This window comes from Mauremys reevesii, linkage group 1 (assembly GCF_016161935.1).
Source record: "Mauremys reevesii isolate NIE-2019 linkage group 1, ASM1616193v1, whole genome shotgun sequence".
Lineage (NCBI taxonomy): Eukaryota > Metazoa > Chordata > Testudines > Geoemydidae > Mauremys > Mauremys reevesii.
This window is the reverse complement of record NC_052623.1, coordinates 317701778-317717319: the sequence shown is the minus strand read 5'-3', so window position 1 is coordinate 317717319 and position 15542 is coordinate 317701778. Positions and strand designations below refer to the sequence as shown.

Sequence of the window (15542 nt, the reverse complement as noted above, 5' to 3'; positions counted from 1 at the left end):
AATACAGAAATGCCTAAGTGGTTGCACATCTAGTTTTGGAAATAGCAATAATAAATCTGTGTTTTAACCTTTTGTCATGCACTGGATATCTAAAATTTGTAGTTGTTCTGTAAATATATCTCACAAGTGCAAGTTGAACATTTATTTCCTGTTCTGGACTGATCGAAAGCTTTTCAATCTCAAACAAGTTATAACTGCCCATTTCAAAGGATTGAGAAATGCTTTGTAAATCTAAAATAATAATAATCATAATACTTAGGACTTATCTAATGCTTTATATCTGCCAAACATTGCACAAACTAACTAATTAAGGGGCTTGGTTGATCCTTTAAGGCTTTGCCCTGCATTGGGGGAGGTCTGAGATGTACTAAGTCAATGGAAACTCAGGGCGGTATTGTGCTTCAGAGAAGCTGAGTGACTCAGTGGGGAAATGGTTCTAATTCTTGCCACTCCATCCAACGGAGCTGGCTTACTGCGAACAGGAGCAAATGTTCTACCCTCCTTAAGGATGGTGCAGCTACTGCCTGCTCTGTGAATCTGGGAGGTATTGTATCTGCCTGAAGCAAAATGCATCTTGGAGATCCAGCTAGGATGGTGCAACTACACACGCAGTTCCCAACACAGGGATGCAGATTAATGACTCAGTTATACAACTGCACCCTTTAAGGGTGCAGCATGCACTTTTCTGCTGGACCAGTTCTGTTTCTGATACATTGAAATGGGGATCTGCCAAGACTGAAATGTGCATGGTCTTCTGGGATATGCAATCCCTCGGAGGGTGCCCAAATTCTGCAAAGCCCCAGATGTACAGCAACCCGACTTATCCAGAAGTAAACACTGCACTGTCAACCAGGTTACAAAATTACAAACAAACAACCAAGAATGAGAGAGACTCTCCTCTCAAGCAGCTGGGCAGCAGGGAGATGTGACACTGCTTGAGAGGTTAATTTCTCTCATCTTCTTTAATGCTCCCTACCCCTACACCATCCCATTCGCAAGGGAAGACTTTTTAGCCTAACTTTGTGCTAGGAAGAAAAGGGCTTTCCCACCCTAAATATTTCTACTTTTATTTATATATTACAGTAGCACCCGGAGGCCCTAATCAAGAGCATGGTCACATTGTGTCATACAAGTACATAAAACAACATGGACCCTACTGCAAAGAGCTTGTCTGGAAAGGAGTCCTGGAAATCACTGTTACCAGTGGTGACCCCCAACCTAGAAAACACTATCATAACAGACTCCTTTCTACAACACTGGCAGTTGTCATACTGGGGGGAATTATCACTCTTTTGGTTCCTGTAGAGAGGGTTCGTCGGGGCTTGTCCCTCTCTGGGGTGGTGGGGAACCACACCGCCTCCCTTAGTCCCTGCACTGGCCCCTGGGGAATCAGTCAGCCACAGGAGTCCATCCAGCAGGGGCTGAGCAAACACAGGTAACTAGCATGTCCAGGCTTCAGGCTCTGAGCGGCCTGGGAGAGGGGGAGACTGCCATCCACGCCACTGCATCCCAGCCCAGGGCCCTAGCAGTGGCCAATGGCCTGCTGCTGTGTCAGTCGGGATCCTGGCCGCAACATACTGACATGCATTCCGGCAGCGTTGGAGCCAGACTCGGGTCAGCTGCCCCCGGGCTATTTCCCAACTCCCCCTCTGGAGGTACCTGGGTCAAGGTGGTGTCCTCAGGGGGGTTGATCACCATTGGGCCAAGGGATGTGCTGGCTGTGGCTTCCTGCAGCCCCCATTGGCCTGGGACAGCAAACCGCGGCCAGTGGGAGCCGTGAGTGGCCGAACCTGCAGACACGGTAAGTAAACAAACTGGCGCGGCCCTCCAGGTGGGCCACGTGCCAAAGGTTGCCAATCCCTAATTTAACCTTTTATTTACTTTTTAACTAGAACTCTAGAGTTATTCCCCCAACACCATCACTAAGAAAGTTACATTATTCACAAAATGTACTGTTTCTAATATCTAATGTCAAGAATAAAATATAATTTTGCATTACTATATAAAGTCTTTGGGCCATATTCTTGCTATGAAAGCCTGATCCAAGTTCCAATGCAATCAGCAGAAATCTTTCCATTGGTTTCAGTGGGAGTCTGACTGACTTCATATGCACCAAAAACGCACGTAAGCAAGGAAATGGTGGAACCCACCACACATATGCAAGTGGAAGATTCCACTGGGATTCTGGATCATTGGTGAATGTAGCAAAGGGAATGTGAAGCCCATTAAACCCAGCAGATCATAAATTCTAACTGTTCACAACTAGACTGAAGATCTCTGTAAGGCCATTTCCTCCATCTACTATATTCACAGGTTGCTATATGGTCTGCAAGCAGGAGCGGCGCCAGAGTTTCTGGCGCCCTAGGCAGAATTCAGGGGGTGGCATTTTGTGCGCGCCCCATGGGGCGCATGGGAGCTTCCAGTTCCGCTCCCATTGCGCCGCCGAAGAAGGACCCTGTGCCGAAATGCCGCAAGTGACAGAAGCAGTCATTGAGCTGCTCAATTGCCTGCTGCTGTTTTCCGCGACACGTCGGCAGAAGGTCCTCCTTCGGCGGTGCGATGGGAGCGGAACCGGAAGCTCCCATGCACCCCGTGAGGAGCGCACAAAATGCCACCCCCCGAATCCTGGCACTCTAGGCGACCGCCTAGGGTTGCCTAATGGAAGCGCCGGCCCTGCCTGCAAGGCAAGTATATCCTGCATGAAGCCTCTTCTGCCATCCTCATTCACTTTTACCTTTCTTCCCTGTGACTTTCCTTCCACATCAGACATTTCCATAGGATTTACTCCAGCTACTGCACGTGGGGCAGAAGTTGGGATACTTCTTGTAGCCGTTCCCTTCCTTATATATTTATGGGGGGAAAAGCCATAGTCTGGCCCAAAGACTGCAAATTCCCCTGGGTAGAGCCTTTCTTGTCCCCATTAATGTCAATGGCAGAGATCCCATTAATTTGTCAGCAAAACTTTATGCACACCCAGCGTGTTCTATAAACACTGTACAAATAGTGTCTACAATTACAGCTTTTTCACGACAAAGTCTGTGATAAAGTTTTATCCACACACAGTATCTCCATTAGGGATAAAATTTGTAGATCATATTCCAACCAACTGATTAACTTACATCTTATTTACCACAAACAAAAAACACATTTTCGGGTCCTGTTGTATTTTGTTTCTATTTCTTTCAAACTCTGTGTAACCTGAAACTTTCCACTGTGCACTCCTGCATTATTATCTCCATCTGATTTATTTGAACCGATCTTCTTTCATTCAGCAAGACAACTAGACTAAGCTTAATGTACATTAAATTGCCCTAGTAATTTTTTCACATTAGGAATCTCTTTCTCTATAGTAAACATTTAAACAGTTGAGAATGTTAGTCACATCATTTAAGATGTGCACATATTCCCAAGGGGAAGTATATATTCATCTTTCCTGGCTGCATATTTCTAGTGAGTTTTCTGCTCGGCAATTCAACCACTCAGACAAATCTCTAGTAGATTGTGTGTCACAGTCACATCACCTCACACAAAAAAGTCAGAGCTCCCCATATAGACAGTGAAGAACACGGTTAGATGAAGGTACATTTTCTCTGCCAGTTCACACAATACAAATCCCACAGCTGACAGCACAATTCAGAAAAGACACAAAACTACTCAGAGCTAAAGGGCTGGGTAGTCTCCCAAAATCTTTTTGTACAGGTCTATTTATCACTAATGGATGAGGAGAATGATTTCTTGGCTAAATGTATTCTTGTCTGCACTTGAATGAATGCTATTGAGTATAATACTGACTAATCTGTGTTCAAATGCCTATGTTGCTAACTACAGAAATCTGCTTTTCTTCCTCTAATCCACAGATGCCAAACACTGTAAACCTCCATACAAAATAATGACATGGTGCAGAAAATAAAATTCACAGAAAAAAAATAAGAAATTTACATTTTTTTTCTTTTACCCACTCTTTCTTATTAACAAAAATTACTATTGATTGTGATTCATACCAATCCTTAAATTACTACTGTATACAGATAAAGTCAGTATTAAGCAAAACTAAAATAAGAATAAAAAACTAAATAAAGAATACAGAGTGGGATAAATCCAAATGCCAAATATATGGAGAATAATATTAAAGAAATAAAGAGAGTGTGGTTAGAAAGAGTGGGGAAGATTGTCCCCTCCTGTGGAAATACATATGGGAGTGGGTCTGAAAACCGTGGATGAGGAACCTTGCAAAGCTTCCTGAAAAGGATCTGCAGATGCTGGAATCATCCTGCACTTAATTCACTATAATCAACACAGCAGAAGTGGGTCTTTAGGAAGGACTTGTATGTGGATGGGGTAAGGGCTTTGTGGATGAGGTCAGGGAGGTCACACCATTTATAAGGCGCTGCATGGAAGAAGGCATGTAAGGGAATGTGTGAAAAGCTGACAAACCAGCGGATAAGGCTGGAAACACTGTCAGAGTGGAAGGGATGGGCCAATGCTATGCTTAGCATTGACAAGCTAAGACAAACTGGAAGGGGCAGGTTATGTAGAACTTTGAAAGTGGTAACAAGAGTATTTTGTTTTATGCAATAGCAGATGGGCAGCCAAGAGAGAATTGCAAAGAGGGAGGAGACATGATAATATGGGTGGGCAAGGAAGATTATTTTAGTAGTTACATTTTGTATGGATTGAAGTGAGGGGGCAGGGGAGGAAGTGAGTGTACACCACCACAGAAATGGCAGCCCCTCATCTTTCATGCTCCACAGGACAATTCTACTCACACAGAGAGCCTTTCATTTGCTAAAACTGAGATGAACCAAGCCAGTGTCAGACCTATTTGCATTATTTTATAATTATTAAGCTTTTAAAGTCAAGCACTCAAAAGTTAGGAAATACCAGAACTGAGGTTGCCTGTGCACTTTGGCCCTCTGTATGTATGCATTATGCTAAATCTTGAATTACAAGAACACATTCTATTCCGCCCCACCCCAGGACCCATATACTAGTCCCCCCAAAATATTATTCACATGTATCGTGCCTTCCATCTCAAAACATTTATTATTTTAGCCATAAAACATGCCTCTAAAGCAGATGTTATTGCCCCAATTTACAAAAGGGAATTCTAAGGCAGAGGGAGATGAAGTGACTAATCTAAGTGCATGGAGGAAGTCTGTGGCAGAACCATGTATGATCTACTAAGTTCTAGTCTAGTGTCTTATCTACGAGAGCCTCTTTTCTCCATCCAGGACAACTCTGCAACCATGTGAACAGCGTGGGTTATATGAGAAGGTTCTACAGGGGAAGGTTCTACAGTGAGGAATCTTTCCCCCAGCATGAGGAGCAGCTAATGTTGCCAACTCTCATGATGTTATTATAGATCTTGTAATATTTAGTGTTTTATTTGCAGCCCCAGCTCCTGGAATCACACAATTAATTTGATCATTTGTTAAAACATCACTTTTTAAAACCATTAATGAAGTGTCTAGCCCTCCTGTTTGTGGAGAAAACCTTGCTTGAAATAGTAGATGCTAAAGGGTTCAAAAAACAGAAAGCAAATAAAAAGAAACCCAAATCTACATTTTAAAATCTCATGTTTTTTAAGACAATCTAATGAGTTTTTGGGCCATGACTCATGATTTTTGAGTATTTGGGTTTGGCAATATTGAACAGCAGTGGATTTGCTATATGACCTCTGACTGTGGCCATGATCCAGTGTGCATTCCCCCTCCAGAGTGAAAGATGGATTTTCTGGACATGTAGTTGTAGATACATGAATGGAGTAGCATTATTTTCCCCTTGAAATGCCGAATATATTACTACTAATTTGGTACTCAATTTTCTGATCAACCAGTTACAAATGCTCATTCTGGGCCTGATTTTCCCTTAAGTTATCTTGTTGTAAAATCACTAGTAACGTCAGTGAAGTCAACAAAGTAACAAGTGTTACAAAAGTGGCGTAAGTGAGAAGAGAATCAGGCTCCTGGGGTTTTATTGTGAAACACAAACTCCATAGTACTAGAAGAAAATGCAATTATTGTCCAAACTTCAAAGTAAATTACACACAACAAGGTACCCCATGACACTTCTATGTTATTTACAAAGCACCTATCAACGTACCAGATACGGGGAGAAAATGCATAGAACAAAAGTTTTCAAAATGGCTGGAACTGAATAAAACATGATTAATTTGGGGATGCGTCTGGAACTGAAAAAGGTATCTTGTATTTTTAAAAGACAAATTGCCTTTATTAATATTAGGAGAACCTATAAAAATCAGCTATTTTTGCAATAACTAATTATTTAATATCCAATTCAGTATCCAGTCCAATATTGCTTTTCACGTGGAACATCCAATTTGAAATCATGGGAGTTTTGCATATGGTATAGGCATAGAATCAGGCATCTTTAAGGAATGATTTTAAGGACTACAATTTCCCTTAAATGTATTGGTCTGGCCTTCAAAAGGAACTTTCAGGCACCTTAATGCAGGCTGCCCCTATTGGAATATTACAAGATATTCTTTCCCTAAACTTTGACTGATTTAAAAAAGAATCTAAAGGATTTTTTTAATGAGCTACAATGCAGGGAGAATCCAGTTCAACTCCCAGTGAAGTCAATACATCTTTCCATGACTCCAGTGGGAGTTGAATTGGGACCCTATAGCATATAAATCAACTGAAAACCAGACACATTAAAGGAACACCCAGTGATTTATCGGGAAAGTTTAAATGAGTTAGCAATGTTCTATGAAATTCAATTCAATTAACGCATGTACAGAAACACACATCTTTATTCATTAAGAAATTTGATTTAATGTATTTGTGTACAACATCCTTTATTCACTGTATTTTAAAGAAGTACCCTGTAACAGTATTTCAATATAGCACTCCAGCTGTCTCATTTCTCCCTTTGTAACACTAATATTTCATCAACTCTCCACTACTTTTATCTTTAACAACCCTTAGCAAAAGATACTTAAGTCAGTGAGAACAGATATAATTCTTAATTGTAACTGTTTAATTCAACTGTCAAGCAATCTAGAACTAAACAGAATTCTCTGGACACAGAATATGAAAATTAAGGGTCCACCACCAGTCCTGCAAATCCTTAATCAAATGAGTAATTTGTACGCAGGTGAGTGCTCCCAATAATTTCAATGGAACTACTTATTATACTCATATGACTATGGCTTTGCAGGACTGGTCCTTTATTCTGCAGGGCACTTATTTCAACATGATGCAACAGTTGCAGTAGCAAAAATAAAAATACCATTGAATTTTGTTGTAGTGTTTTTTGTTTGGAAGGTATCCTTAAATATTTTACAAAGATAAGATATGTATTGAGAGTATGACGACTGTATGGAGCAATAGCAATCAGTATGCCCCTCACAATGACATATATAAATGCACAGAGAATTTTGTACGTTAGAATCATCCATTTGATTGAAAAGGATTGTTTTCTAACTCCAAACTAGTTTGCAGGAATGCCAAATAATTTCTTTATCTTTATGGGGTTGAACCTGAAATGGGAATTTGGAATGAAGATCAGTTGGAGGATTGTACCCCTAGATTCGAATCCTAAATTAAGATTCCCAAATGTAATATTTCAATTTTACATAGGGAATTTTTCAGGTATGATTAACATCTATAAATGTAAAGAAATACCTTGTTCTTTAGCATGCTTTCAAGGTAGGAGGTAATTTTGTAAAGCAAAATTGAAAGGATCCATGTTAAACCTGACATTAATAAGCGACAAAGAGTCCTGTGGCACCTTATAGACTAACAGAAGTATTGGAGCATAAGCTTTCATGGGTGAATACCCACTTCATCAGATGCATGCTTTTTACACATCCAGACTAACACGGCTACCCCTCTGATACCTGACATTAATAAACCATGATATTTACACAGAAAATCATGTGTATGACTGGTAGGGTGTCTGGTTTTCAACTGAACACCCAGTTGAAAAGGGACCCTGGTGGCTCTGGTCAGCACCACCAACCAGACCATTAAAAGTCCGGTTGGCAGTGCTGTGCGTCTAAGGCAGGTTAGTCCCTACCTATCCTGGCACTATACTGCATCCCAGAAGTGACCAGCAGGTCCGGCTCCTATGCAGGGGGGGAGGAGGGGACACGGGACTCTGCGAGCTGCCCCCACCTGAGCACCGGCTCCACACTCCCATTGTATGGGAGCTAGGAGGGATGGTGCCTGTGGGTGGGCAGGGGCAGTGCACAGAGGCTCTTGGCCCCCTCGCCAGGCCTGCTGCTGGTCGCTTCCAGGGTGCCGCTGACCGGGAGCTGCCCGAGATAAGCCTGCACCCCAACCCTAAGCCCCCTCTTGCACCCCAAACCCCTCATCCCTGGTCCCACCCCAGAGCCTGCACCCCCAGCCCAGAGCCTGCACCCCCTCCCACACCCCAACCCCCTGCCTCAACCTACAGCTCCCTCCCACATTCTGAATCCCTCAGCCCCACCCCCCAGACTGGAGCCCCGTCCTGCACCCCAAACCCTTCACCCCCAGTCCCACCCCAGAGCCCGCACCCCCAGCTGAGCCCTCAACCCCTCCCGCACAATCCCCTGAACCAGCCTGGTAAAAATGAGGGAGTGAGTGAGGGTGGGAAGAGCAAGCAACAGAGGGAGGGGGGATGGAGTGAGCAGGGATGTGGCCTTGGAGAAGGGGTGGGGCCTCGAAGGAGGGGTGGGGCAAGGGTGTTCGGTTTTGTGTGAGTAGAAAGTTGGCAACCCTAATGACCGGTCACTATCAGAAGCTAGAAAAAGTGGATAATAAGCAATTTCCATATTTCCTAACGTGTGAAACATTCAAAAGAGAATAATTTGACAGTTAGATAGTACCACTGGATTTGATGAATTCAAAAAATTTGAAGTCCTTACTTAGACAAAAATCTTTTAAAAGTCAGTTTGAATTTTGCCTGATAAAGGACTTTTGAATTTGGCCTATACAGAAATCTGTTCAATCAACAACGGAATGTATCTACTTCTGGGGTAAAATATGGCTATTTCTGATAGAGCCAGCAAATCTAAATAAAAGTTTAGTCTGGGAAGTGAAAAAGATACAAGATCCAGTTGGAAGTGTTGGGAGAAATGTTGCATCCAAAAATCACCCACACTATTTCATATAGTGCCTGGATTGTCCTTAGAAGTCTCCTATCCAAATATTACATCAGGCCTGACCCCATTAAACTGGCAAAATATGACAAAAATACGGTGCCACCAACAGAACCTCAAGAACTTGCTGGGGCCAAGTGTCACAACACCAGCCTCTTTTGGAAAATTCCCTCTTTTGCAGTTAGTTGATTTGCATGTTTTTCTTATTTAATACTGCAAGCCCTCTTTTCCTGGCAATTTATTTTCGAATGCGGAACCCTTGACATGTATACAAAAAGGTGACTTTAGTCTTTATAGGGAAAAAAGCTTATTGAATAGCCAAAAGGATGCCTCATACTGAAAAACAACATAAAATGGTGCATGAAGCTATAAGAATCAAGCTATTAACTGGGAGACATGGATTCCGGAACTAACTCAGACTTCCAATCCCCAGGGGGAATATTGAGGAGCACTGCCCATTTGATGAGGAATTGAATGGTCAGCAAAAGAACAGAATCTGCTCACCCTTAAATTACTAATTAGAGGAGTCATAGTGGGAAGTGGCAACTTAAATAATGAACACAGGAAATGAGGAAAATAACGTTAAATTGGAGAATAGGCAATACATATGAAGAATAGGCAATACATATAGTTGCATGTTAATGTACTAATTCCTAATTTGATTATATTCAGAATATTTCAGCTATCTCCACATAATTTTTCTATAAATTATGTTTTTCTTCAGGAATTAAGTAACAAAAATACATTTAAACAAGCTTAAGTAGTACTGCCTAGCATAGCTTTGAAAACTTTGCTTCTACATTGCATTAAAAGTGGGAAAAATTACTGTGCCAGCTACCTTTTATATCACACCCACAAATAGTGTACAGCATAAATATTGGTTTGCACTTAAGCCATTTAAAGTTTCTTTAAAAACATTCTCAGTAACTTCTGCATAACTTTTCAGATCTACTTTTATAAGTATAATCAATCAATATAATACTGTATATGTAGATACATTCACATTTCAAAGTGTGTATATGTATAATGTCTTTTTGGTACACAAATATATAAAATCAAATATAATACAGCCACAAATAGATGGTTAAAAATAAAATTCCCTTTAAATTTATGTTTATGTTTTATCTTTTTTATTCTGCTTAACTAAATGTAACCATAGAAAGCATGTAATAGGAAACGTGTACCATCTTAAGTGTAAAGCAGAGTTAATAATAAAGTCTCCACTGTGATATCATCTAGTATAAAATACTTCAAAGTTAATATGAGAGACAAAAAAAATATCAGTATAAGAAATTTAAGCTGGGCAATAGGGCCTGATTCTGTATTCTTTACATAGTCCAAGTCATACTGAATCCAAATGAGGTTGTAAATATGCACATGATGTATGATTGAGTCCATAAAGATCATAAAAGCATACTTGATCCAAGGCTTTCATGTTTGCACATTCATTAATTGTTAATTATTAGGGGTACATATCAAAGTACAGCACAGCAGGTGCATTCACAACGCTCTTATTTGTAATGAGATAATTGCTTGTACTGTACCTCCACCACTCAGCTTTGGAAATAAACCCCTTGAAGTCAGTAGAATAACACAAAATGAATTATTTAGAAAAAAGTGCTCTTTTCTATATTGATAATGGCTTGTTATTCTGATGCTACAGACTGAACTAAAACTGAGCAATGCATTGCACATAATGAAAACAAAGGGATAATTTACTAATTGGAAGATTTGCTTATTGGGTTTTGAGGGGTCGAGGGTTGGGTAGAGAGTGGAATTTAATAATGGCAAAGTATAGATGAGCTACATTCCAAGTGATTTTTTAATATAGTTTAGGGAAACCATCTGTAAATTTTCACAAGTAAAAGGAGGGCATAGAGAATCACAAAGCAATCTGCAACATGTTAAGTTCATCTGAATATTTAAGTCACTTTAACTCAAAATGAATCACTCTTCATAATAGGCATTTTAACAAATTGTCTTTCTGGTTTTTAAAACATTTTCTCCTCTTCAATTATTTATACCTAAATCTGGACACTGGAAGCCACTATGATTTTTCCATAAGACAGAATGGGACAAATTCTGCAAAATCTTGCAGCTCATTGACTTTGGTTACTTAGGATGTGTCGGTAAGTCAGAGCAGACTTGAAATGAGAGTGAATTAGCTGAATAAATGCAATTACAAACAGCATCGATGATTTTTTGTTCATGGTAAAAATGCCACAACCAATGCGGAATGATGTGCACCACTTTTAATTTTTTCATAATAAAAACAAGAATTTACTAGGAAATCTTTATTCTGACTATAGAATAATGTTTGCATATAATCATATAGTGCCAGATTCTACTACCCATAAGGATCCCAGATGAATAGCATCATGCTCCACAAGTAGCGTCATTGAAGAATTGAAGTAATTGGTACTATTTGAATAAAACCTTATTGTATAAGGAGTCCCAGTGATTTCAGGTCTTTAACTGACTTCAGTGGGATGACTTGTGGAATAGGGTATTATTCATCCCTAAGTAAGGGCATCAGAATCAGGCCATTATAATTTGTCCAGTAATACAGCAGATGAAACCCCTGCCCGCTACTCACTCCCAAAGGAACAATTTAGCCTTTGAGTTTTCTTCCCTCCTGTTCCCCTCCTATGAGTTTTTCTCATGGGTGGGGAGAGCCAGGCTTTATGTATTTTTCAGAGATTAAGTGCCTCATACTGCTCCCATTGAAGTCCATGGCAAAACTCCAAAGTAGAACTGGACCCCAGAGTAGACTTCCCTTGAAACATGAGAGGATATCACTGTAAGATAGTGGCAAACTGGGAACTCCACTATATTTTTTTGAAATTACATGCAAATCAGGTTGGATCTGTAAAACACAGTAGGTTTTCAAGAAAGTTCTCTGTATCTCCCTGAGGATAAAACAATAGACTCTTGAAACAACGTGCACAGCCTTCATGATGAAGATACAGTCTACCATGCTCTACAGCAACATTCCATTCACAAAATAAACTGGCGCTGGTTCTGGATACCAGAATGAATGGTAACCACTAACCCAATACAAAAAACCCTAGTACTTATAAAATTCACTAAACCCAATGATTCAATTCTTTATTGTGAGAAAGCAAAACTAAATTATATCAAAATCTAAAACATCTTTAATCTTACAGGCAAAGAGCGATAGAGTAGAATTATTCTGGGTTGCAGGCAGAGGGAAGAAGATATTCAAATGAAATCTGATTAAAATCAGTCTAATATCCTGTACAGTGTATTCATTCATGGGAACAATCACATCATTCAACAAGCTACGCAGTCTGGCTCATCAGTCCTCAGAATGAGCTACCATTGAGACCAAATCATCCATCACCTCTAAGGAGGGTGACCCCTCCAGGTCAGTTTTGAAAACAATAGTGAATCTGTCAAGGGAGAAAAATGAAGTAGCAGCTGGTATTATACCTGATGTATGATTGAAAAAAAAATGGTTTCTAGTATTGGCAGTTCTTTTGTATTTAGGAGTACAGCATAGTCACACAAGTACACTGTTAGAAAGTTACATTATAAACAAACACCTTATTTCTACCACAACACAAAAGGAAGTACAACAAATGTTTAACCAACAAGAATTTCTATTTCCCTAGAGAGTTCAAGTTCTACTAAATGCCTTTCCATTGTTTATAATATGGCATGACCACATTAACCTGCAAGTAAGACGTAAACTCCAGTAACATTGCACTTCTGTCAGAAATGTAATTATGTTTCTATATCATATACATTGTGTCATAACAGCATACACCCATATTTACACATACAGATAAATAGATCTTAATTTTAAATTTTAAAATAGGAATTTTCATTACTATTAGGAAATAAGTTAGGAATATGTAAAAGATGTTATAAAAATCATCAAGTATATTTTGCTAGTTCATACTTTGCCACAAATTACCACCAGAAAAATGTAATGGTCTATTCATTTATATTTTATTTTAGAATAACTAAGATTTTTAGAATTAACATTTTAGAATTAAAATTTGAATAGTGCCTATCAAAAGTTAAGAATGTCTTTATAACAACTGAAATATTTTTAATTAAAGGTCAGTTGCACCCATCAAATTTACAATTCAACCACCTCCAATAAGCTTTTTGGAAAGGGAATTCAAATTAGTTTTTTCATTTGTCAAATCAAAACAATTACAGTATGAGGAGTTCAACTACAGTGAAATTGATTGCACCGTTAGCACATGACACTGATCTTTGTTTATAAAGATTTAATGTGCCAGAAGCAGCACCACCTATTGGATGAAAAATGTAGGTTAATATCTACTTTAACAAGAGAGCTCTACTATAAAACTGGTTTTGTGGACAGATGACAATGACTGAAGATCTTATTTTCACATAAGTATGTGAAACTTAACCAATATTATGCAGTGTTTTGGCAGGAGCTAATAACATCACAACAAACATAATACACAATATAAAATTTCATGATTTAAAAACGTTTTTATTTTAATATATATGACAAAGTGCTTAAGACAACACTTCTAATAATATAAGTTAACTATTCCTTTAATATCTGCTTTCGAATGATAGAAAGGAAATTGCAGGATTCTCACGATACACTCTGCACGAATCTGAATGTGTTTAAAATTAATTTGGTTATGTAAGTGGTCCTGCTAAAATCAGAATACCAATAGTGTGTTCAGTAAGGGTGAAACGTTAATATACGGACTAATGTATTTTTGCCTTTAAAGACATCAGTATCTTACTCATTTTAGAGCAATGACTGACTTAATCAGCTATTGGCTAACTGTCTTCTTTTTAGACTGAGAGTTAGCACCATTCATTGATACTCTTAAAAATGTTAATTGCCTAAACAGGCTGCTGGCTAAAATAAAATCGAACATCTAATGTACTGTACAGGCAAGTTGATGCTTGTTGCCTAAATTGCCTTGAATTGTAGATCTCTCTCTGTCATTTCATATGTGATAAATTTTCATGTGAGTGCATCCTGTCGGGCTGTGGGAGTGAATGGCTGGAACACAGTCTCCTCGGAAGAGGCTGATCCTGGCTCCTTGGCTAATGGCAATGCAAACAGCCCTTTACCTAATGCTTTCGGTGTTAAATGCCACTTTTCAGGCCAGGGCGTGGGTGGGATTGTGAGCGAGCCCAGCCAGAGCAGCCTGTCTCTGCTGGTGGGGGCATGACTGGAGCTTGCATCCATGGAGCCCAGCAGCAGCAGCAGCTGGAGGGAGGCAAGAAACATTCCCGTCCATGATGTTGACAGCATGTTTCCGTGGTGTGAAAGTAAAGGAGGCTCTGGTCGGGAATGGCACTAGCCAGAGCACAGTTAGGGCTCCCAGAGGCGCAAAGTTGGTTTTAACCCCCCGCCTCTTATTATTTGCATGCAAATCTCACTCACCCGCTCGGAGGACGCAGAGCAGCTGGATGCAAGCAAGCAAGCGCCCTAGAATTAGCATTTCCAAATCGTCCTGTTCCCCTTCTCTCTGTGGCTCTCTGTCCCCAGGCAGCTGCACCTCGCCTCACTGGGGGAATGGCTTGTGATTCTCCAGCCTCGCCTTTTAAACGCTTTCCAGTCGCGGAGGAGGAGGAGGAGGAGAAGAAGAAGGAGGGGGTGGGGGAACGGGGCTTAATGCCTGGCAGGGGAAGCTAGCAGGGCCAGACTTGGTGCTGCATCTCTGGGACTTTCGCTCGCGCTCTCCAGCCTGCAGCTCCCATTCACCCGGCAGCGGCGGAGCTGCCTGATGTGCGCGGGGGAGAGAGGGCGAGAGAAGGCGCGAGCCCGCCCGCTCCTGCGTGTGAGGGCGGGGGCGCGCGCCCGGCACTGTAGAGGCGGCTGGGGGAGGCCCCCAGTGTGTGTCTTGCCCCTGCTGCACGTCTGCGGGATGGGGATTTGCCCCTTCAGGCCAGGGGAAAGTTCGTCGCGAGCCAAAGCAGCGTCCGGGTGTCTGACTTGGCAGGGGCAGCAAGGGTTAGCGCCATTCTAAAAATGCACCCCACAGAGCCTTGCAAGCCCTGCTGACTTCAGCTGGGCTGCACACCCCAGAAAGGGGCGCCTAGGCCACCTGCCCAGCAGCTAGTTTAACAACCCTCAAACCCTGCCACCTGTGCTTAATTTGTGGCGGGGCTTGCGAAGCCTGAGCCCCGGCACCTCTAGGCTTGGCAGTTCATAGCCCCGGCACCTCTGGGCTTGTGGCATCAGTTGTGAAAGTAAAATAATTGTTTGAGCCCCAGCACCTCTTTCATTCCAAATTAAGCACTGCCTATCACCCACACTTGTAGGGATCCTGCAGGCATTCCCTGGTGTATATAATAGTGTGACAAAGCCCAGTGGTTTCAATGTAAGCACTATTGCCTATTACTTATATAGCCCTTTCTTTCAATCAGCAGATCCCAAAGCACTTCCCAATCTTTAAGGTGT

The 15542-nt window shown here is 41.0% G+C and overlaps 1 protein-coding gene across 6 annotated transcripts in view; it reads right to left on the bottom strand.

Moving 5' to 3' along the window:
- Nucleotides 1–15153, bottom strand: part of PTPRZ1 (protein tyrosine phosphatase receptor type Z1) — a 191831-nt gene extending 176678 nt beyond the window's left edge. For all 6 annotated transcript variants that reach the window (XM_039509988.1, XM_039510007.1, XM_039509998.1 and 3 more), the window contains exon 1: nt 14523–15153. In XM_039509988.1, the coding sequence (XP_039365922.1) occupies nt 14523–14580 (58 nt within the window). In that variant the 5' untranslated portion in view covers nt 14581–15153. The remainder of the gene's footprint in view (nt 1–14522) is intronic.
- Nucleotides 15154–15542: the final 389 nt, after the last annotated feature.